Source organism: Budorcas taxicolor, chromosome 25 (genome assembly GCF_023091745.1).
Source record: "Budorcas taxicolor isolate Tak-1 chromosome 25, Takin1.1, whole genome shotgun sequence".
NCBI lineage: Eukaryota > Metazoa > Chordata > Mammalia > Artiodactyla > Bovidae > Budorcas > Budorcas taxicolor.
In genome coordinates, this window is record NC_068934.1 from 10,127,976 (window position 1) to 10,150,984 (window position 23,009).

Below are 23,009 nucleotides of genomic sequence, written 5' to 3' on the forward strand. Positions count from 1 at the left end.
TAAATACATTTACTTTGTTGACCTTTCCCTTTGGCTTCTTTTGTTCTTTGCATTTGATAAGTTGTATATACTGACTTAAGTTTTAAGCCCTTATTCGCCTCCAGATCTGCTGGTCTTACCCTGCTGGACCATCCACTCCGTAGGAATACTCTTCTACCTTAAGAATATTCTTTGATGAAGTGGTCTTTGGGCTCACAGTTTCATTATGAGACCTAAGTTCTTGGAGTGAAGACTCAAGTAACCTTTTCAAATGTGTTTGAAGATGACAAATATATCATTCAGTGATTAGTTTTGAAGATCTTAGTATGAATTATTTTATCAAATTTTCTACTGATAGCATTCTGGAATTGGCCCTTAAAAGGTTGAGAAAAGGAAGGGGGAATGATTAGAAAATGAAATAGTCATATAGCATGAATAATCATATAGTCACTGGAGGGAAAAGAATTTTTAAATTAGGGTGTTGAAATAAATAAGAATGGTTTTTATCTTCTTTGCTGGAATTTGCCTAGTACCTGAGTATCATGAAAGCATGTTGGGATTGCTTTGTGGGGACAGTTATATCCTGGTTAAATATCACTTGGTATTTGTATAAAACCTGGCCTGCTTGAGTGAACGTAGGTTTGAAACCTGTGGTGACTGCCAGGGAAAGTGTACTTTATGGTGAAAGAGTGAGTCATTGTTGTTAGGTTTGTTCCTTAACTTCTTATTATGCTCCAACAGGCTTGTTCATGGTCAGCCTTTCTAATTCTTGGTGTAGTGTTTTTGTCACAGAAGTGATGAATTTTTCAGATTGTGACAAGGTAGCTTCTTTAGGTGTTTTGAGGATGTGGAGACGGTAACTTAGTAGCCTGGTTGAATTTCTAACTCTCCTTCCCCTCCTGTTAGAACTTATAGAGCCATCAGATAATATCTAAGTCTTTGGAGGTATTGAATGATATCTGTGGGGATTAAAGAATTCTTCCTAAAATATTGCTCATACTACTAGTCACAGATGTTATTTTGTAAATTTTACTTATAAAACTCTTTATTGTAATTTTGTCTATTAAATACGATGCTGCTTCTTCTTACAGCAAGTTGGAATTGACAGAGGTGATATACCAGATCTTTCACAGGTAAGTATTGTTGTAATGTCAGTCTCGGTCTGCTGTGTTCTACTAGGTCTGAAGGGTACAAAGATGAATAATATGCAGCTCTTGCTGTCAAGATCAGTGTATTTTTCTTGATTTTCAGTGTTTTGATGTATTGCTGATGATTGTTCTAACATCATAACCATATAGAAGGCTACTCATTTCTTGGTGGAGCCAGCCGGTGCTCTGCTGTTCTTTTAGTTTATTCCCTTTTAGTCTCTGTTTCTCATCATCATTACCACCCCCTCTGCCCCCCCCCCCCCCCTTCAGAAAGAACTGAACTTAGAGAATGGTGTTTTAAAAACAAAATCTTCACTGTACTGTTGGTAGAGAATTATCTTACACAGGATTTGTTTTTCTGGTTTTAAACCTTCCTCTTTGGCTCTTTGACTCAGGTAGATACATTCAGTTCAGTTCAGTCTTCTCAGTTGTGTCTGTCTCTGCGACCCCATGAATCACAGCACGCCAGGCCTCCTTGTCCATCACCAACTCCCAGAGTTCACCCAAACTCATGTCCATCGAGTCGGTGATGTCATCCAGCCATCTCATCCTCTGTCGTCCCCTTCTCCTCCTGCCTCCAATCCCTCCCAGCATCAGAGTCTTTTCCAATGAGTCAACTCTTTGCATCAGGTGGCCAGAGTATTGGAGTTTCAGCTTCAGCATCAGTCCTTCCGAAGAACACCCAGGGCTGATCTCCTTTAGGGTGGACTGGTTGGATCTCCTTGCAGTCCAAGGGACTCTCAAGAGTCTTCTCCAACACTGCAGTTCAAAAGCATCAGTATAAACCTCAAAACATTGCTCTGAAGTTTGAGTCCTGGCTGTGGCACCAGCTGGCCCTGTGATCTGGGGAAGTTACTCTCTGTGCTCCAGTTTCATTATTTCTAAAATGTAGATATTACAATACCCACCCACCTCAGTTGGGAGGATTAAGAGTTGACACCTAAAAACATTTAGCGCATTAAGCACTCAGTGTTAGCTACTATAATATTATTTTTTATTATCATTATCTTAAAAAAATTTTAGGAAGGAAATGTTAAACCTGCAGTTTTTTCTGGCCTTTTCTGGTGTTTGTTTACTGAGTATTAACAATGAAAGGACCTGGCATAAACTATCCTTTTATATCAACTCTCTCCTCAGTAGTTATCTCTTTTACCTTATTTTAAGTCATTCTGGGATTCTTTTAAATACTTTGGTTATTAATGGTTCTTACTGTTTTTCTCTGTACTCACTTGTTCTGGTTTATCTCTTTGATCTCCAGGCTAAGGGTATATACTAGATCTGGTTGTGAATTGTATGCAAATAAAAATTTTTGTATATGCCCACTGAAATAATTGGCCTGATTAAGATTGAGCACATTATTGCTATAGGCTAAGTGTGATAAGAGTCATTGTTTGAACAGTATAAACTGATTTGACAGTTTCACATGGGAAGGGAGTTTGGGGGAGAATGGATACATATATATATAATATGGCTGAGTCCCTTTGCTGTCCACCTGAAACTGTCACAGCATTGTTAATGGGCTATATGCCAATATAAATGAAAAGTTTAAATAAATTTAAAAGTAAAAAGATCAGCCTCAGGCCATACTATCATATGTGTCTGTACTTTAGTATTCATGGTATTGTACTTTAGGAAAGATGGTAGTTATACACAAGTGGAAATTTGAGATTATTTACTCTTTTTTTGTTTGTTATAAATTGTTCTTTTTAGGATGTGAAGCATCACATTTCCTTCATTTTTTGTAATGTGGATTTGACTTTGAAAAAATAGATATATTTAAAAGGGATTTAAGATATAGTTATGAATTATCATACCTAGGAAGTTTAAGTATTTGTAAGCACAACTTAAATGTTTCAGAAAAAAATACATAGTTTAAATGACCTCAGTTTTAATTTAAGATTCTTCAGCATAGTAGTTAGTATCTGGGCTTTCAGGCGGGACACAGCTTACACACTGTGTTGGTTCCTGCTATGTATCAGATACGTGATCTGGGCCAAGTTCATGTTCTGTCTCAGGTTGTTTACTTGTACAGTGGATATGGTAGTCCTGTCTCTCTCACAGATTCGGTGATGGCATACAGGGTAGCTCACACAGTGCCCGTTGTGTTACAGGAGCTTTTAAAGTGTTAATCGCTGTTAGTAACACTCTCCTCATCGTCTCTGGCGTAGCCTAGATGGTCGTTGGCCTGCTGATTTGTCGGGGTTGAGGGATTGCACGTGTATCCTCAGATCAGCACAAAAGTTCTTGTTTCCTACCATGTCTGTCTTGTGCTACGGCCTTGATATAGAGAGAAAATACAGGATGAAGTTGTTCAGGTCATAGTTGACAGAGAAATTAGCTAGTACTGTCTCTTCCGACTGCTTTTGGATACCTGTAATTCAGAAACTTTATATCAAATCCTAAAGAGTATTTGCCACTGATGTATTTTAAAAGTAGTGAACAGTTCCTTTTCAGCTCACTGAAAAGGTTTCCTTTTGAAAATAAGTAATTAACTGTTCATATTCAGTTGAGATTTGACACATAGACTGAGGGTTTCAAGCTAGTCTTTAAAAAAAAAATTGAGGTAAATATCTGTTTGAATGAGGGTTGATAACTGTAAGCACTCGTATAATCAATACACCATTTAAGATGTAAATTGTTTCCATCAGCCTCTGTCCGCCTCCAGTCACCCCTAGTCCGCTCCACACAAATCACTATTTTGAATTCTAATCGAGTAATTTTTATCAGTTTTTGAATTTAACATAAATAGGATCATGTGACTATTTTTGTCTGGCTTCTTTTGCTCATCATAATGTTTTGAGAGCTGTCTATATGTTAGATATACCATTAATTAATTCTTTTTAATTGCCGAATAGTATTCCATCATGTGAATTGACCATAGTTTTGTCTCTTTTCTAAATTAGAAAATTTGGAAATTTTTGGATTATGTACAGTTTTTTAACTGTTGTAAATAAAGCTGGGGCTTCCCTGGTGTCTGAGCAGTAAAGAATCCGCCTGCAGTGCAGGAGATACAAGAAACTTGGGTTTGTTTCCTGAATTGGGAAGGTCCCCTGGAGAAGGAAAATGGCAGCGCACTCCGGTATTCTTGCCTGGGAAATCCCATGGACAGAGGAGCCTGGCGGGCTATAGTCCATTGGGTCACAAAAGTCAGACACAACTTAGCTACTAAACCACCAAATAAAGGTGCTTACAACAAGTCTTTTCTTGTGGAGATATGCTTCTCTCTTAAATAAACAGTTAGAAATGGAATTGAGTAATTAAGGTAGGTGTATATTTAGCTTTCTTAAAAAAAAAAATCCATGTCTTTTTTCAAGGTAGGCGTATTCCCACCAGCATTGTATGAGAGTTATATTTGCTCTGTATCCTCAACATTTGATGTTGCTAGTCTGTGTAACCATCTAGTGAGTCAGAAGTTGGATCTCATTATGATTTTTTGTTTCCTTGATGTTAATTTTCAGTTTCATTTGTCAGTTTCAAAATGGTGTTTGGACACTTTCAGTTACTCAGTATTTATTAAGTACTAGGAGCTCACTTGGAGAAGGCAGTGGCAACCCACTGCAGTACTCTTGCCTGGAAAATCCCTTGGACAGAGTAGCCTGGTAGGCTGCAGTCCATGGGGTTGCTAAGAGTCGGACACGGCTGAGCGACTTCACTTTTCACTTTCCTGCATTGGAGAAGGAAATGGCGACCCACTCCAGTGTTCTTGCCTGGAGAATCCCAGGGACGGGGGAGCCTGGTGGGCTGCTGTCTGTGGGGTCGCACAGAGTTGGGCACGACTTAAGCAACTTAGCAGCAGCAGGAGCTCACTCAGCAATTTGTCCAGCTTTTAGGATTGTTTTTATTCAAAATTTAAATAAGTTAAATATTAAAAAATTGCAGGATCCTCTTATTGTTTTATGTTCACATAGACTTAGTTTTTATAGCTTTGTTAATACTCTTACCAGATGATGCTTATGTAATAAAAATAATAGTGTCATTCTTAATAGCTAAAATGCCATTGTTAATTCGTTCATGGGGAATATACCTATTTATTTTTCTTTATTGTATTAGATGATTCTTGATTTATTTTGAGTAATGGTGTGATTATCATGAAAGTCTTAATATTTGTACAATTTTAGGCCCCCAGTAGTCTTCTTGATGCTTTGGAACAACATTTAGCTTCCTTGGAAGGAAAGAAAATCAAAGATTCTACAGCTGCAAGCAGGTACATTATTCTTTGTGGGGCAAAGAGAGGTAGTGCTGTTTCTGAGAAAGTAGTAGATGAGTCTAGCTGAAGTTCCAAGTTATTTAATTTCTCTTTATCTTGATTTCACCATTTATAAGTCATTTATTAATAGTATCAACCTCAGAGAGTTGCTCTTAAAGATTAATACATGTAAGTTTTTGTGGCAGTTTCTAATTTTCAGTAAATGTTAGCATTTGTTAAGATGATGACAGTAACTGTGTGGTTTAGAATGGTGTTCATAATGTTAGTATTTCTCTTAAAGATGAAATGCATGGGTTCATATGGTGTATTATAATTATAAGGCTCCTTTTTACAAATTTGATTCACCCTCACAAATAGCCCTGTGAAATATGCAGTAGTAATTCAGGGACTCAGAACTAGGATGTCCAACATAAGATTTCACATCTTTTCTTTAATGCCAGTTCTTGGGGGTGATTGGTGACATATTTTCATCATTCTGTTAGACTTTTAGCTGATTTCCAAGACTAAGACCAATGAACCTAGCAAATCAAAAATAATATAGATCATCTCTTATTGACCTTGTAATGTTGTTATTGTGTTGGTTAGTAGAAGAAAAACTTTTGTATAAATTATGATTAGAACTTTCCTTCTTTTTGATGTGATTTTTCTAATAGGTTTTTAGAAATGTAAGGCCCAATTATTTGAGCAAGTAACGCAAAACATAGCCAAGTAGCTTCAGGTATACTGATTTACCTTATATTTTTTTTTAATCTCTAATATTTTCAAATTTCTTTAGAACAGTATTACTCTTCCTTTGTCGTCAGAGTTTTATCTTTATATTGGCTCATTTATAAAATTGATAAACTTGAATTTATAAACTTGAATAGTTTATAAACTTGAATAGTTTTTCTACTTGTTTACTTAGAGTAGAAGTTAATGGTGCTTGGTGTGTGATAAAGGAAAATTAATAGCAGTCCCTGAGGAGTAGTTTCAGGTTAGAATTCTTTACCAAACATGTTTATTTTGCCTAGAATCAACATACGGAAAGTAAAAGTTGGGGTTTATGATCTTGGTAAGTTTTTGTTCTAAGGGAAAGGAGATGGCTTGCTGTGAATCCACCAGTGAGGAATGAGGAATTACATACGCATGTGCAAATACAGTATGTTTGAAAAGAAAATTCCAGCTTGGCGAAAGGGTAGCAGATAGAAAGGAGGTGCCAGATGGACTGGTGACTGGGATGACGTTAGTCTTCCATTGGGAGAACCTATGGGCCCTCTGGGAATGACATCATATCTACATACGCATTATTTATTGCTGGTTCTTGTATTTTCGTGTTCTATAGTAGTACTGCCAAAACCCAGGTTGTAAATTAGCAGGTCACTTCTTAATGAGAAATTCAATATGTTTTACCCGTCAGGGTTTTCCCTGAAGTATGTGAACTTTTTTCCAGTTGCATTGGATCCCTCCCTTGGGCTTGGAAGAGGCAGTGTCCTTCACCTTTATTGTGAATCCTTTCCAAAGTCTAACATTTAGTTTAAAATATTAATAATAAATGAATGTATGTGTAAATCAGCTAATTTCTTAATCATACTCTAGATGAGTGGCTAGAATATTTCTTCTGAAGTACTGATGTTGACTCCATAGGTTTAGTTCATAATTATAGTATCTATCCATGGCTACCCTGCTAAACCATTTTGTAACCAGGATGTAATGTGAAACGTTTGGCCAAAAACTGAATTAATTACTTTTGCCTGATTATCCTAGGGCAACAACACTTTCCAATGCAGTCTCCTCCCTGGCAAGCACTGGCCTGTCTCTTACCAAAGTGGATGAAAGGGAAAAGCAGGCAGCATTAGAGGAAGAACAGGCTCGTTTAAAAGCTTTAAAGGTAGGTGTATGCGTTCTCTTAAATTATTTGGAAAAGCAAGTATAAGTGCTCATAAAGTAGTTGGGACTTCCTTACAGACTAACAGTATTTAATAAATATTTGTACAAACAAGATGAAATTTAGTAGTCTTAATTTTTCATCCTGACATTGAACAATTGACAATACAGAGAATACCCTTCTGCTATCAAAACAAAATTAGAAAACACTTTCTTTCAAAGGCCTTACAAATCAGTCTGGTTTCTAGGTTCCTTATGGTAGTGCCCTTTCTCAACAGGAGCAGCGCCTGAAAGAACTTGCAAAGAAACCTCATACCTCTTTAACAACTGCAGCCTCTCCTGTGTCCACCTCAGCAGGGAGTGTAATGACTGCACCAGCCATTGACATATTTTCTACCCCCAGTTCTTCTAACAGGTAGGTGGAATGCTGTGCTTACCTTTGAATGCCTAGGTATAAAGATATATCAATTGTGCAGAGCTTTTCAGATTTAATTTGATAACCAGATTTTCATAATCATGAATTCACACAAAGAAGGTAGTAATAAACAGTGGTAGTGAATAATAGCTAAATACAAAGTGATTAGAGTTTATATTTTGAATATTTAAAAAATGGAAGATGGCTAAATGATAAATTTATACCAGCTAGAGGGTGGTGGTTTTTCTCTGGGCAAATGTTCCATTGTAAAAATATAAAAGTTAACTATTAGTTATACACATTTGTGAAGTTTCTAATGGTTCAAGACCTTGTGTATAACTCTTGGATATGTACGTATGATGTGTAGTTTCAGAATATCCTTTCATTAGATACTTATAAAGTTTTTCACTTCTAGCCCCTTAGGTAACTTGAAACACAGTAAGAGTTAGTTGCCAGATTTCTGTGGTAATTGAACCGTATCAACCCAACTTCAGTAATCCTGTTGCCTAGTTTAAGCTACTTAACAACAGAAATATTTTAATTCCAGGCAAATTAGAATAACTGGCTTCTTAAAAATCCCTCCTGTGTTTTACCTTAAAGTGGTTTAGAGTATAAGAATCCTGGTTTGTTTTATTTTTTAAATCTCAGTTTCCAGACAAGATAATGTACAGATTATGGTTCTCAGTCTTAGCCACCATCAGAATCACAGATTTATGAGCCCCACCTCTAGAGTTTCTGGTTCAGTAGCTGTAGGATAAGGACCAAGAATTTTCATATCTGTCAGGGTTGTAGGATCACTAATATAGGGTTTAACATGGTACTGCTCGTTCATTTGCTGAGTCATGTCCGACTCTTTGCAACCACATGTACTGTAGTATACCAGGCTTCCCTTTCCTTTGCTACCACCTGAAATTTGTTCAGACTCACGTCCATTGAGTCAGCGATGCCATCCAACCATCTCATCCTTTGTTGTCCTCTTCTCTTCCTGCCTCCAGTCTTTCCCAACATCAGGCTCTTCGCATCAGGTGGACAAAGTATTGGGAGTTTCAGCATCAGTCCTTTCAATGAATATTAAGGGTTGATTTTCTTTAGTTAGGATTGACTGGTTTAATACCATGGACACGGTGCTTATTGCATGGTAAATGCCACATGGAGAGTGATGGCTTGCTTGTTTTTCTTTGATTTTGTTGTTGCTGTTTATTAACTTATCCTTAAACGATCTTCCCTTCAACTTACCTACTCCTGACAGAGTTCAGTGTAACTTAACTGCTGCCTGCTCCCAAAAGTCTTAGTAGATGTTATATTTAGTTACGTGTTTTTCTTTCTTTCAGTTTTGTCTTTTTGTTTGTTTTGATTTTTGTATAATACTCTCCTTAATCCCCAATAACATCAGACCCATTAAGTGTTAAGTTTTTGTCTTAGGGATCTTAGAAAGAAGCCTGTCTAAGCAGGGTAAGAGGATGCGGGTAAATAGAAAAGAATGTTAAATATTTGAGGATAAAACAAATCAATTGATAAAGATCTAATATTTTTATTTCACTTAATACATTAAACATTTTCACCTTTTTAGTAGTAATTAAGGACAAATCTTACAGCCTATTATGTAACACTTACTGCATAGTCTATATTTTTCCCCAAAGCACTAAATACATTTGTATTTTTATTTACTTATAACACTATATTTTACATCTAAAATATACATCTTCAAAACTTTTTATTTTTGAATAAGTGTAAGTTAAACTATGAATAAGTGTAAGTTAAACTATGCTGAGGTACAAATAATGCCTCAGTTCTTAGCAACTGGAATCTTATTTGTTTCTTAATCATGTAAAAGTCTCATGGTAAGATACATAATATGTAAGTTGTATTGTGTAAGGGGATGGCTCTGTTACAAGTTTATATCATACATGCATGTTTAATTTTTTCCCTGTATTACTGATATGCTTGATACTTGAAGCAATAGAGGTAATATTAATAGGTATTTTATTTTGTTGGAGTTTTGGTATTAAAAATGTAATTGGAGTTTTAAATATTAAAAAACACATTTCTTAAAAAACTAATTTGTCATGTATTTCACAATTTGGAATTATGTTGTTTAGGTACTAGGTTCTTTTCAATAAAGAGACTAATTTTTTCCTGAGCAAGACCTTGATTCTTTTCAAAATGGCTATTATTACTTGAATCCTCTCTAAACTTAAGATATGGAACTTGAATCATTTTCTAGGTCTCCTTTGAAATATGCTGTTATACAAGGGACATGCAACTCTTTCTTGCTAAAACTGTTCTTCTTTTTGAGATTTATATTATTGGGACTTTTTTCTCATTTAAAAAAAATGTTTTTATTTACTGGAATGGGTGAGAGGAGTGACTAATACAGCAAAGTCTAATAAATAAATCGTATTTTCAAAATATCTTTCTAGCACATCAAAGCTACCAAATGATCTGCTTGATTTGCAGCAGCCAACTTTTCACCCATCTGTACTTTCAATGTCAACTGCTTCTCAGGTAGCAAGTACGTGGGGAGGTAAGCATTAATGAATCTACTTCGTATGTTGTATAGGCATCTCCCTTCCCCATTTTGTGGGATTTACTTGCTTTCACTTGACACATGAAAACTTGAAATATATTAATATGACAGTGAAGTTGTTTTGCCCCTTGAAGACATTTTCATTTATTAATAAATACAATTTTGGAATATATGTTCAGTTAAATTATGAAATAAGATTTAATGCAGATGAAGAAGGACCAAATATGTTTAAGTGTGAAATTATTCTTTCAATGTTGAGTTTCTGTTCTGTTACCCAGAAATACATAATGGGTATTTTACTTTTGGTATAGAAAAAAAAAATTTACTTGCAGAGGGGAAAACTCATCTATTGAAGTTCTAATTAAGTTCAGGAAGTAGTAAATCAGGCAGTGCACTATCTTATCATGACAAACTTTTGCTACTTATATTTAAAATGTTCATTTAATTCAGATTTTGGTATTCAAAGAATTTTCCCCTAGTACCAACAGGAAAGTTTGCTGCCCTTGAGTAGTCTTCGACCTTAAGGTGAACATATTATGTTCATGACCCAGCATTTTTGAAGAGCGAGCCATGTCAGTTTTTAAGTTAGACATTTAGTATGTTTTCAAATCATTTCCTTTGGTTTTGGTACTTCTGTTTGTGTTTATATAAATATTATTTTACAAACAGTCAAAAAATTTTATGAGAGGGGAAGATATTCTGAGAAAGGACATTGTCAAGAAAACTGTTAGAGAATGGCAAACTACCTTAAACTTCGTGCTGGCTCACATGTAAAATCTAACTTGAGTGGCTTACCTCTCAGAGCAGGGATTCATTGTTCTGGTGGAGTTTTATGATATATTAGACTTTTTTCCTTTATTTTAATAATATGAGTTAATAACTTTTGGGGTTTTTTTTAAATAGTTATTTCTTAAGACCCAGTTTTATATAATGGAACATAAACTATGAATAGGAGCTCTAAAATATTTTGTTGAGAGATGTATCCCTGATGGATTGAACATTTCTTGGTATATAGCAGGTACTTTGTAAATGCTTTTTGAGTCAGTAGATGTTTTCCTTTTAGGGGGCAGATTATTTCTGGTTCAAGACAGGATAGGGAAAAGGAATAGTAAAATACTAAAATACTAGGTTTTTAGACGAATTTTGTGAGCTATCACTTTATTTTAAAAACTAATTGAGCTAAATCTTAAGATCTAGGAGTAATTTCTAAAAGTAGTAAGCTAGTTCAAAGTCAGTGAATTTTTCAGAATTATTTAAATGATCTGTAGACAGCATATTAGGGTTAAGAGAAACGAATTTCTTAATAGCCTAATGATAATTACAATTTTAGGATTTTTAATCTGGCAAAATTTGCATGCTTATTTCCTGCTTATTGTGAATTGCTTATTAATAGGATTAACAGGACCATTCAAGCGGTTTTAATTTGCTTACCTCTAAAGAAGCAAACTATAGTTTTCTGAAATGAAGGCTAAAAAGTTGTATTACTGGAGAGATGAAAACTTTTACAGAAGACTTAGTAGAACTAATATAACATTTTAGTGAAACTGAACTGGGTGTTAGTTTTATCTGGATACCATATACAATTGTAACAATGGCAAATCAAAGTTTCTGTTTGGAATCCTTGAGCTCACATATGAAAGCAGATAGACTGTTACTGTGGGAGAATAATTTTAAGTAATTTCAGTATGTAAAAATTATTTTATAGTCTGTTAGAAGAATTATCTGATAGCAGTTTGTGTATAGAATGTTGGAGTACATTTAATTATGTTGTACTTTTCTATTTTAGGTTATTTTGGTTTATGTACTGTTTTCGTCAAAATTTCCCCCATATTTTAACATTAGGCTTGCTATCTAAATGTGACACTGTAAAAATTGTTTTGAAAAAAAAAAGTATTACTATACTATACTATACTATAAGGTATAGTTGGGAGTATTACTATACTATACTATACTATACTATACTATAAGGTATAGTTGGGAGTATTACTATACTATATTATACTATACTATACTATACTATACTATACTATAATATAAGGTATAGTTGGGAGCAGAGGCAGTAGCAATTGACTACTGTTTTTCCAAAAGCTTACAGTTATATATGAGGAAAGCATGGTGATCTTACTATATGCCCCTCAATTTAAGAAAAATGAAACTTTGCCTTACATTTGGCTTCTGTGTTGGCAATAACTGCAAAGTTTTGACTTATGCATAAAGAGATAGCTGAAGAGTATTTTAAGCCAAGAACTCTTAATACTTAATCATTGTATTGTTCATAACCATGACATTCAGGTTAAGATATTTTCCTTTATTTTTAAAATTAAAGTTACTAAGATAATAAGTCTTTTATATAAAGCTTTGATCATAACAGTAAATTCCAGAAGGTACTTTTTGAAGTTAACCATTTACCTGAACATTTGAAATATGTAGCATTTCGTATCATGCTTTTATAGCATGTGACAAAACAAAGATGAGATTTTTTTTATAATTCTAAAATATTATTTAATGTTTTTATTGCTCTCATTTGCTGAAAATGAATATCAGCAACAGATTTGGTATTTAATTTAGTTCTTATCATAGGCACCACAGAGATGGTGTGCATTTCCACTCACAGCTAGGGTAGTGGTAAACAGTTAAGAGGAAGTAAGGTTTGCCTATTTATATGAAAGGTATGTAAGTAAGATTGTACCTTTAAATGAACATTGAAGAGAATACAAGCTCGCTTGTTTCTTTCATTCCATTATTAACGAGCCTTTGATTTTTCAAGAAATGGTCTGGAGTCGAACACACAATTGCTATTGAATACTAATAGCTGAGATTTCAGTTTTTACCACCTTAAAAACTTTGAGTTACAGCAAATCTAGAGATACACATTATTTTCAGCTTAGTACACTGTTGTATATTTTAAGCAAGATTTCAAAGTTTATTTCAGGCAAAAAAGAATGACCCATTCTTAAGTTTAATTTCTTTCTCAGCTGGCATAAAACACACATTATGAAAACACTCATTAAAAATACATCATGAAAAACACTCAATTTTCTGTGTGCAAATGTAAATGTCAGATGTTTATCTCAAGACTTAAAAAATGACTGGTACTATTTTAATCTTTAACTTTTTGGATTATTTTTCTACATAAACTTTCAAGTGAATAATGATAATAGAAAAAAATATTTAATTAAAATATACAGAATTTTAGAGTTGCCAGGCTGATAAAGTTTAAGTTGGAATAACTGGAATATTATTACTATTTTTTTATCTTTAATGAATTTGAATTAATTTTTATGGTATAATTAAATCTAAATGATGATATCCACTATACCATAGTAGAAATGTTTTGTCAAGGTAGATTAAAAGCTGGTTTTTCTTATTGTCTGATTGATCTAAATATACAGATGCACTTACATTTTTCTGCATACTCTATAGGATGTTTCATATAATGGGAAATGATTGCTATTAAGTGCTTAGGTAAAAAGTATCAGTCAACAGAGTAGCGGATAACGAGTAACTTTTTCCAAACATGTCTTTTCTCAAAAACCTAATGAATCTGTTGTAGAAATGTGTACACTTTTTGAACGACTTCTCTCATGGTTGCTTCTGCATGGATAACTAGATAGAGTTTTTGTGTTACTTACTTGTCCAGCAAAGTATAATGTACTTTAAAAGCTCTATGCCACTATCAGATATTTCAGAGTAGTAGTAATACTTTCAACCGAACTGATCAACTCAACTTAATGCAGCTCCTTTCTTATACAAGGAGTTAGAGTGGTCATCATCGCATTTGTATTTTAGTACAAAAAGTGAATCTTATTTCTGACTCTTTTCTACTTTTTGTTTCTGAATTATTTTTTTTCTGATTCTTTCCCCCCATTTTCCATTTATTGAGGAGTTGGAGGGATGGGAAAGATGTTCATGATCATTTGAGTTAATAGTGTATCAGTGAGTTTTGATATGTTTGTAAGACTTAATACAGTGACCTCAATTTTATTTTGATGTTTTTCTTTTTGAAGTTACAGTTGCAGGATTTGCAGAACACTAACTTTCAGTTTATTGACTTTAAGGATAAAATGTGCCTGTATTGAAATGCAGAAGCTGTTTCTTTGGCCATTGCCTCCTTATTGTTCTCCCTTACAACCTTAGAGTAGATTAATAGTGCTGAATACTGTATTCTTAAGTTAGGACCACAGACTAGAATACACAGAAATAGGCTACTGGTTGGACTACGGGAGTACCTTTCATTTTTAGTTGTGCTAGAAAACTATGAGAGTTTATTTTTGCTTCTCCCCATACTTAAGGAATGATGAATGGCTTTCAGTCATCACAATGTTAGTTATCTTGAATGAGGAGTAGACACAGTAAATAATGATTCTAAAACACCTTCAATTGTAGGGCTTGATGATAGCATGTATTTGGTACATTCTACTAGGGAATAGTACATTTGCTATCCCTGCCAAATCATTTAGGCTCTAGAACTTCCAGCCAGGCCTTCAGCGCTAATCCCAGTCTGCTGCATGGCAGTCTTTTGCCTCTGCTCTTCATTTTTCCAGAATTTCTTCTCCCATCACTGGACATTTGCTTCATCTTTATTATTTTGTTTCCTACATCTGAAGCTGTACAAGAGTTATATGGACATGGTAGAAACTCCTAACCCCTTTTGGCTTTTTGAAATACTACTTACTCCATATTCATATGAGTTATTTGAGTATGCATAGCTATGCCGCCAGAGCCAATACACTCCCATCTTGGGTGGGGAACACGGTTCAGGTGAGATGGCTCATCTGTAGAAACATTTTGTTGTTATTCTCTTTTTAAACTACCTGACTGTTGTCTTTCTGGTGTTGTAGAGCAGATCCATCCTTAGTGTGCTGCTCTTGTTATGGACACAAAAGTATTTTTTTCCTGAGGGTTCATTTTAAAATATGTTAAATGCATTTCTTCCATCTTGGTGATTAGATTTGATCATTTGCATTTGGATTAATAATGATAATAGCTACTACTTTTCACTTTGCCTCTTTTGACTAATTACAATACTAATTAATTTACTTCCTTTCTTCATTTTGCTGTAATGCACTTGGACTGCACAGATCCTTTCTCTGCTACTGTAGATGCTGTTGATGATGCCATTCCAAGCTTAAATCCTTTCCTCACAAAAAGTAGTGGTGATGTTCACCTTCCTATCTCTTCAGATGTATCCACTTTTACTACTAGGACACCTACTCATGAAATGTTTGTTGGTAAAGTACCATTTAACCTTTTTTTCCAATTAATGTTTATACTGCCTAAGTATTTTTTAACGTATCCATTATTTTTAAAGCACTGCAATAATTACTTTGGATTTTAATAACAAACTTTAAACTAGCAATAGTGTAGTGAGGTTTTTTTTTTACACTAGTATCCCTGATTTTATTTGATGCAAGTTTTCAGGAAGGAAAATTTCCTTTGAAACTGAGTTTGGTTTTGTTCTCTGTCATACTGTAGCATCACATGCTACATCCTGCTCATTAGTTCAGAGTTGGTTACTAGAGTTGGTTGAAGAGCGACGTCGCTTGAACTTACATGTTTATGTGTGCTTATATTTTTCCCTTTCTGTTTGAGAGAGAGGGTGATTATCACCCTTAGTAGCTTTCTGAATCTTTTTTCCCCTTTTTAATTTCAAATAATGGTATAATTTTATATTGTCTAAAACCTGTACATACCCTGTGTCTAATCTTAAGGGTCTCACTTCATTGTTAGCCTGGAGGTAAATGAAAAATAGGAAATGAAAAGCAACTTGACTGAATAGCTTTAATTGTGATATAAAAATCTTTTGAAGAAAGCAAAATTTCATTCCAAAGTTATACTAGGAAGAATACGTTTTTAAATATATGCTAAACTGAAATAAGTGTTTTTGAATCCTGCTAAAATGATGCTAACACCCCTTAAAAGATGATGAACATGCTTTTATTCAGTTCAGAGATACAGCCAGCGTAAGGTGACACAAATGTAAGTCTTTGATTGAAGCATCATGCATAAAGTCATCTGTGTACCCTAGATAGAGCAGGTGGCCACATTCTGAATATTGTGTTAGCTATATCTGAGAGAGAAGAGGGGAAAGTGACTGGAAAGCAGTAGTTGGAGATTTGAGAATGTTTCAAGGCAGGTGCTCTAATTACATAGTCTAATCGTTCTAAAGTGTAATATTTGGTGGCTGTATTTCCTTTATTATATTGTAATACATTTAAAAATTAGATTAAAAGCAGTTGAAACTAAATTATACATTTTGTTACTCTTAGAAATATGTCAGATGGTACCTTTTTGCTTGGTAATAAGCGGTAGCAAGACTTATCTTCGGAGTGTTCTGTTGATAGTCTTTTACAGGTTGTATCTTTTCTTCATATTTACTGACTCTGCATGGTATGTATTTAGTAAATATGACTGTTTTTTTTAGTCTGTTCCCTTAGTTTGAGAATATGAAGCAGATATGACTTTGATTTGGGCTCTATGTTTCCATCTTTTAAGTCAGAGCAGTGCATGGGCTTCAAGATGTCACATCTGTGTCCCCTGAAGACACAGGGGACTTAACTTACTGTTAAACACTTTATCTTTGTTTTGTTACAGAGTTTTGTTAAATACTCTTTCTTTCTAAAACTTATTGTTAAATACTTTTTTTTTTTCTGAAAGTGCAGAAGAGGAGATTAAAACCCACTGATATCAACCAATTAGGCAATAATCTAGAGTAGGGGTCAGCAAACTTTCTCTTAAAAGGTTGTTAGATTGTAGATATTTTCGGCTTGTGAGCCACACAGTCTTTTTCACAGCTACTGAACCTTGACATGGCATGAAACAGCTATAAACAAGACACAAACGCATGAGCTTGGCTGTGTTCCAGTAAAACTTTATTTACAAAGACAAGCAGCTATAGTTTGTTGATGCCTGTCATAGAAGAGGCCTTTTAGTAAGTCTTTCAGTGGAAGTTGAAAGTTCCTAAGAAGTAGAGTTGTGTATCCAGTAGTTTCTTACTCAGTAGTAAGAGCATGAAAGGACCACCCAAGGTGTGTCATTCCTTATACTGCATCATCTAATTAGCCACTAGCCACATGTCATCCTTTAAGGCTTGATTTATTAAAATTAAGTGTTAAATTACAAGTAACATTTTTCTTTCTCACTTGTACTAGCCACAGTTCCACTCTTCAGTGGCACAGTGGCCACCATAATGTACCGTATGCACATATCTGCATAGTGTGCAGATTTATAAAGCATTTCTGTTACTAGAAAGCTCTGTTGGATCATGCTGCTCTAGAATAGTGATCAGGAAACTTAGTGTAAAGAGCCAGGTAATAAATACTGTAGGCTTCTATATGATGCATAAAATCTCTGAGTCATCATCTTTTCTTTTTTTTTTTTTAAACCCTTTCAACATGTAAAAACCATTTTTAGCTCTCATGCCATATAAAAATAGGCCACAGGCTATAGTTTGCCAACTCCTGCTCTATAGAGTTAAGCATGACCAGAAAAACTCAGAGAGCTAGATATGTAGCTACCTTCCAGATCTTTCAGAGGAGGACCTTGACTTGATATAGTTCTCAGTGTAGTTTGTGGCTTGCCCTCATTACAGCCCTAAGGATACTGGGATGTGTAAGTCAGGCGAGTGGGTTGTGGTCCTAGCCATGCCATGTTTGTGACTGCCGAGGCCTCCTTCCTCATCTGCAGAAGAAGACATTAGAAGACATGTTAGTATTGGCTAACAAGCCAGCTGGTTCATGTTTTTTCATCTAAAGATATGAAATGTTGGTTATTTTTTAAAATTTGTTGTGAATATTATTTATATATATGTTTTAAATATAGTACTCATAATGGAGCCTTAAGTGGTTATTTTTAGTAAGTTGTAAATTAAAGAACACCAAGGGCTTGGACTCCTCTGTTTTCTCTTTTGGTTTTGTTCCTGTTTTTGCTTTTAATTATTCCATTCCACTCTTAGCTGTTCCTCCTCACTTTCTCACTTTTCTCTCTTTTTCCTATCCTTTCTTTTCCTCCCTTATATGCCTTGTCAGATACTTTTTGTGGCACTCAAGCTTATCGTAATACTACCTTTATGTGCCATGAGCCTTCTACTGTAGCTGGTTTATTTGGAGGTAGGTAACAATAATCTCTAAAATTTATTAGTTTGTTTATGCAAGAGGTATTTCATTTTGTTGTTTTCCTTAAAATGAGTTGGTAAGAAACAAAAACACTTGGTTTAATAAATAGTAGAGTTATTTTCTCAAAAAAGTATGAGGCCTGTTTATTACCAAACTACCACCAAAATCTTTAACAACCCAGCCAATTTTTCTCAGAGGTGTTTGGAATGCCTTTCTGTCCCCAACACTTGTTCATCTTGTACCTTTCAGTCAGCTTATTATTTTCCTCTTGAAATTGTTCCTACAGTGCAATATTAATAAGTGTTAATCTATGAAGTGGCCAGTGACAGACTTTTCACTGGGTTTTGTGAAATGAAAGAGATAGGCAAATTCAGTTTTCATCAAGTTAACCTTAACTTGGTGAGCCTATTCATCTTTTGCTGGGAATCCCTAAATCTTCTCTTTTGAAATGGTGATATTTTATAACTTTGCTTTAAGTCACTCTTAAAAATTAAAGGTTGACAGTCTAATCAGCTATTATAATTTATTAAGAATTTCCCTTTTACTTTTTTCCCCTACTAGTCAAAGCTGTTAAAATTTGAGGTACTAGCTCTGGATTACTTCGTATCTTTTCAACTCTTTTATTTATTTATTTATTTATTTATTTTTTACAAGAAATGCATTTTATTTTCATTTTAAAAAAATTAATTGCAGCATGTAGGATTTAGTTCCCTGACCAGGGATCAAACCCTGGCCCCCTGCATTGGGAGTTCGGAGTGTTAAATGCTGTTCTACCCAGGCAGTAACGTCATAACTTCACAGATTGGTGCCCTTCGGGACCTCAGGAGACGGCTCCTCTCTTTACAGAAAGTAATGAAGTTGTTTTTGTATTATTATGAAGGATAGGCTCATCTCTGAAGATTAACAAAATTCTGGAAAGAATTTGAGACAGGATATCAGAGGAAAATAGAAATTTGATATACTGTCCTAGTTACAAATTATTGTTCCCTTTGTTTTCTTATTAAATGATACCATAGCTCAGACATTGTTTCTAGGATTTAAAGAACACTGTAAGCTTCTTACACTGTAATGGTGTAGCATGGGGATGTAATTATAAAGCATGATAGATTTTTGTCTTTCTTGAGTAGATACATCTGTTCCTTTTGTAAGGAGCTTTGAGAAGAACTTGCAAGCCTGTGGTATATTTCTTAAACAGTTTGTATACTTCAGAGAACTGTTAAATCAGTATATGTAATTATATTTTGATAATGTTGTATTCTCATTGTATGGCCAGTGTCTGAGTTAAGAGTATTTTAAGGGCTAAATGACTATGGGGTAAGATCAAACTTGTACAATTAAAAATCTTTGCCTCTACAGAATATTGATACTCAGATGTAAAATGCTACTTTATCAGTAGTATTATTGATGTATACCAGCTTGTGTGAGTCACTGTTAATAAAAAGTCCTTTCTGGCTTCTCTGACTTTGAGGACCTTCTTGAACTTGTCACCAAATCTTGTCCTAGTTTTTACCTTTTTCTTTAAGATCAGCCTTTTAGTACAGCATTATTATACTTCCTTAAATCCTGGTCATGTACATTAAGAGTTCAGTGTGAGATTCTTACAGATTGAAATTGCCTTTAGCAGAAAAATGGGACAGGAAGAAAGGGTCTATGTTTAGGGCTCAGAAGTTTAATTTCTCTCAAATATAGTTATTAATCTTCTAATACCAGATATTTAAAACTTTTTAACATTATGAGTTTATAAAATTTAGAGATGGAAGAGAATTCCTTCCACAAGGAAGGAATTTATTATAGCCATTTATTCCAGCCTTCCACAAGAGAAAGAATTCTTTCTTTGTGATCCTTGCTAGGCTGTTCTCTACTTGAATATAGACTCAGTGATTGAAAGCTCCTCAAGTCATGTGACAGCCCTAATAGGTCTAGATGGTTTTAATTCTTCTAGTTAGCCTATAGAAATTCAGAACCTCACTTTACAAAAACAAAACTTCACACAACTGAAAATCTTAAATTTACCTCAGCATTACCTGGTTTCTGTATAAATTGGATGTCTTACCTGAATGCCGCTAGCATCAGCATAACATTGACAGGAGAGAATAAATTTTCCCTTTATGTTCTTGTGTTTCAGTGTAGATAGTTAAATCAGTATATTTGATTATATATGTGGCAGCCCCACTTTGGGAAGTAAAGTTCAACTTAGAAGATGGTTGAAAATAGTCCTTTTTTTTTAATATTCAAAAAACATCTGGACACAAGGGATTCATAAGGATTAGTGGGTTATAACTTTTAAGAATCCTCTTCCTTCACAAGTGAACTTAAACTGTATAGCTTTTGATAACCATTGAAGGAAGGAAGGCGAGAAATATGGAAGGTGAGTAGGGAGAGGGAGAAAGACTTTTCGGGATACTAAGTTATTTTTTTTTAACACCACAAAATTCTTATTCCCAGATGATCCTTTAAATTTTGGTTTCGTACAAGATCCTAGAATTTTAGATGTGTTTGGTTTTTTTAAAGATCGTTAGCATAAAAATTTAAGGTAAAAAATAAGCAAAAATGTTATCTTGTAATGAAACAAACTAGTAATTCAACTTTACTACTTTTTTATTTCCTTAGTCAGTGAGGTGATTTTGTTTTGGAAAATGTAATCACTACAAGGAGATGTGGTAGTCTAGGAAACATTTTGCTTGAAGGGTTGGCTTTGTGTTTTGTTGTGGGAATTCAGGGCTTTTTCCACTCTATTTTCATCATTGTTAGATATCTATAAATGTAGAGTTATTAAAGATTGAGCTGCTTCCATTTTGGTTTCTCTTAGGGTTCACTCCTTCTCCAGTTGCACAGCCGCATCCTTCAGCTGGCCTTAATGTTGACTTTGAATCTGTGTTTGGAAATAAATCTACCAACATTACTGTAGATTCTGGGGGTAAGAAAAAATTACTTTATTACCTTTACTCTAGTGTTCTAGTTTAGAGTCTGTGTAAGGACAGATAATGATACTTTACCATGGGTAAATAGATGGAGTTAGGATAGCCAAAGAAGTGGGTCCTCCTCCCCCAATGACTGGAAGAAAATTTCAAGCGACTATTAGCCTTTATTCTTTTTTTAGTGGCAGTTTTGAATCTGGGAAGATTCTGTTTCTCCCCGAGGTGTTAAGAGAGAGAAAAAAGAGATTTTCCTTAGATTAGAGTTCTCAATTACTAGTGACCATGTGTAGAATGCTCTGTTTTTTACTCACTATAACTTTTACTTTTACTGAAATAAAATTGGCTTTTTTGAAAACTAGGAAAGTATTACCTGTGGTACCTTGATGTATTGAAATAGTCTGTGTAGTGAATGGCTGAAATAATTAAATATCAGAGCTATGGGTGCAGGGCCTTTTTTTTTCCTTTTTTTAAAAATCATTTTGTAGTATGCTTGTTCATTTGTCTTAAGACAGCTTTATAGACCTATAGAGCTAGGTTTCCACTTAGTATCTTGTTAATTTGAAGTTTGTAAAAGTTGAAATCCTATAAAATTGACACTAAATTATGTTCTTAATCGTAGAGTGGTAAGTGTAGTAATTAAATTCAGACCATTTAAACATTGAGATACTGTTAATTTCATAATATACAGTTATTAATAGGTGTTTATACAAAAGTAAGAAGCAAGCTTATAAAGAGTATGTACAGACTAGGAATTCATGTTTTTCTGTGCACTGGTAGGTTTACAATGATTTTTGATGTATTTAACTTTTTCCTCTCGAGTTTGTCTTACTGGGAGGAAGGATAAAGGATATAGAAACCAGTTCATATTTTATAAGCCCCCCTTTTTGGTGACTTTCTTTTTCAACTTCTCTAGTATTCCTAGGTTATGCTATTGAGTCATTTGGTGGCTTGGTTGATTGGATTTGTTTTACCTTTTACCCTTCAGGAAAGAACCTTAAGGAATTTTATTTTTCAGCAATGTCCTAGTTTACTACATGATTCTGTGCAATTAGAGTGTAGTTTAGCTATTTCTTAGGTTTAATTTAGGCAGTTTTTAGACAGAAGAAAAGAGATAAGCTAGTGGTTTATTTTCACTTGGTTCTAATATACTGTTTTACATATACCTTCCATTCTTCACTTTGAAGAGTATTAAAAAGTCTATGAAATACGGTTTCTTAAAAGAAATGTTTTTTCAGAGATGTATTTTTTACCTATATTTCTTCAAGTGTGAGTGAGTCTTCAGAAGACTTTGTCAGCTGAGGGGGAGGATTAATTCCTTCCTTCTCATCCCAGTTTTGGAATAAGAGTAGTTTACTTGAATGCTTCTTTCTTCATTCTCTGTAACTTTAATGTAATTTCGTTATGACGTGAGACAAATGAATTCTGCCAAAGTACATACAGCCGTCTCAATCGATTTACTTTGAAATGGTGGATTTCTCCTTTTTCCACTTAAGGGCATTTATTAGTGCCCATTTTCTTAGAGGATTTTTCCATTAAACAAACAAGAAGAAAAGGCAGAGACCTCCTTTAGAAAGCTGTAGCTCTGTAAAGTTCCTTACAAAATCCTATTTCATCTGTTTGTAACTTTAAGGCTTTGATGAACTAGGTGGACTTCTCAAACCAACAGTGGCCTCTCAGAACCAGAGTCTTCCCGTTGCCAAACTCCCACCTAACAAGTTAGTATCTGATGACTTGGATTCATCCTTAGCCAACCTTGTGGGCAGTAAGTATTTTTTGAATTCTTGAATCTTCTTTACAATAAGTTGTTTTATAAAAATGAGTCTAGTTTTTAAATGCTT

The 23,009-nt window shown here is 34.4% G+C and overlaps 1 protein-coding gene across 10 annotated transcripts in view; it reads left to right on the plus strand.

Moving 5' to 3' along the window:
• Positions 1-23,009, plus strand: part of PICALM (phosphatidylinositol binding clathrin assembly protein) — a 95,206-nt gene that overhangs the window by 51,543 nt on the left and 20,654 nt on the right. For 3 of the 10 annotated variants that reach the window (XM_052662308.1, XM_052662315.1, XM_052662307.1), the window contains exons 8-16: positions 1,071-1,112; positions 5,246-5,331; positions 7,078-7,201; positions 7,476-7,612; positions 10,033-10,136; positions 15,221-15,370; positions 18,167-18,247; positions 21,063-21,170; positions 22,802-22,933. In XM_052662308.1, coding sequence (XP_052518268.1) covers positions 1,071-1,112; positions 5,246-5,331; positions 7,078-7,201; positions 7,476-7,612; positions 10,033-10,136; positions 15,221-15,370; positions 18,167-18,247; positions 21,063-21,170; positions 22,802-22,933 — 964 coding nt within the window. The remainder of the gene's footprint in view (positions 1-1,070; positions 1,113-5,245; positions 5,332-7,077; positions 7,202-7,475; positions 7,613-10,032; positions 10,137-15,220; positions 15,371-18,166; positions 18,248-21,062; positions 21,171-22,801; positions 22,934-23,009) is intronic. The other 7 variants (XM_052662310.1, XM_052662313.1, XM_052662312.1 and 4 more) reach the window with 5 other exon arrangements.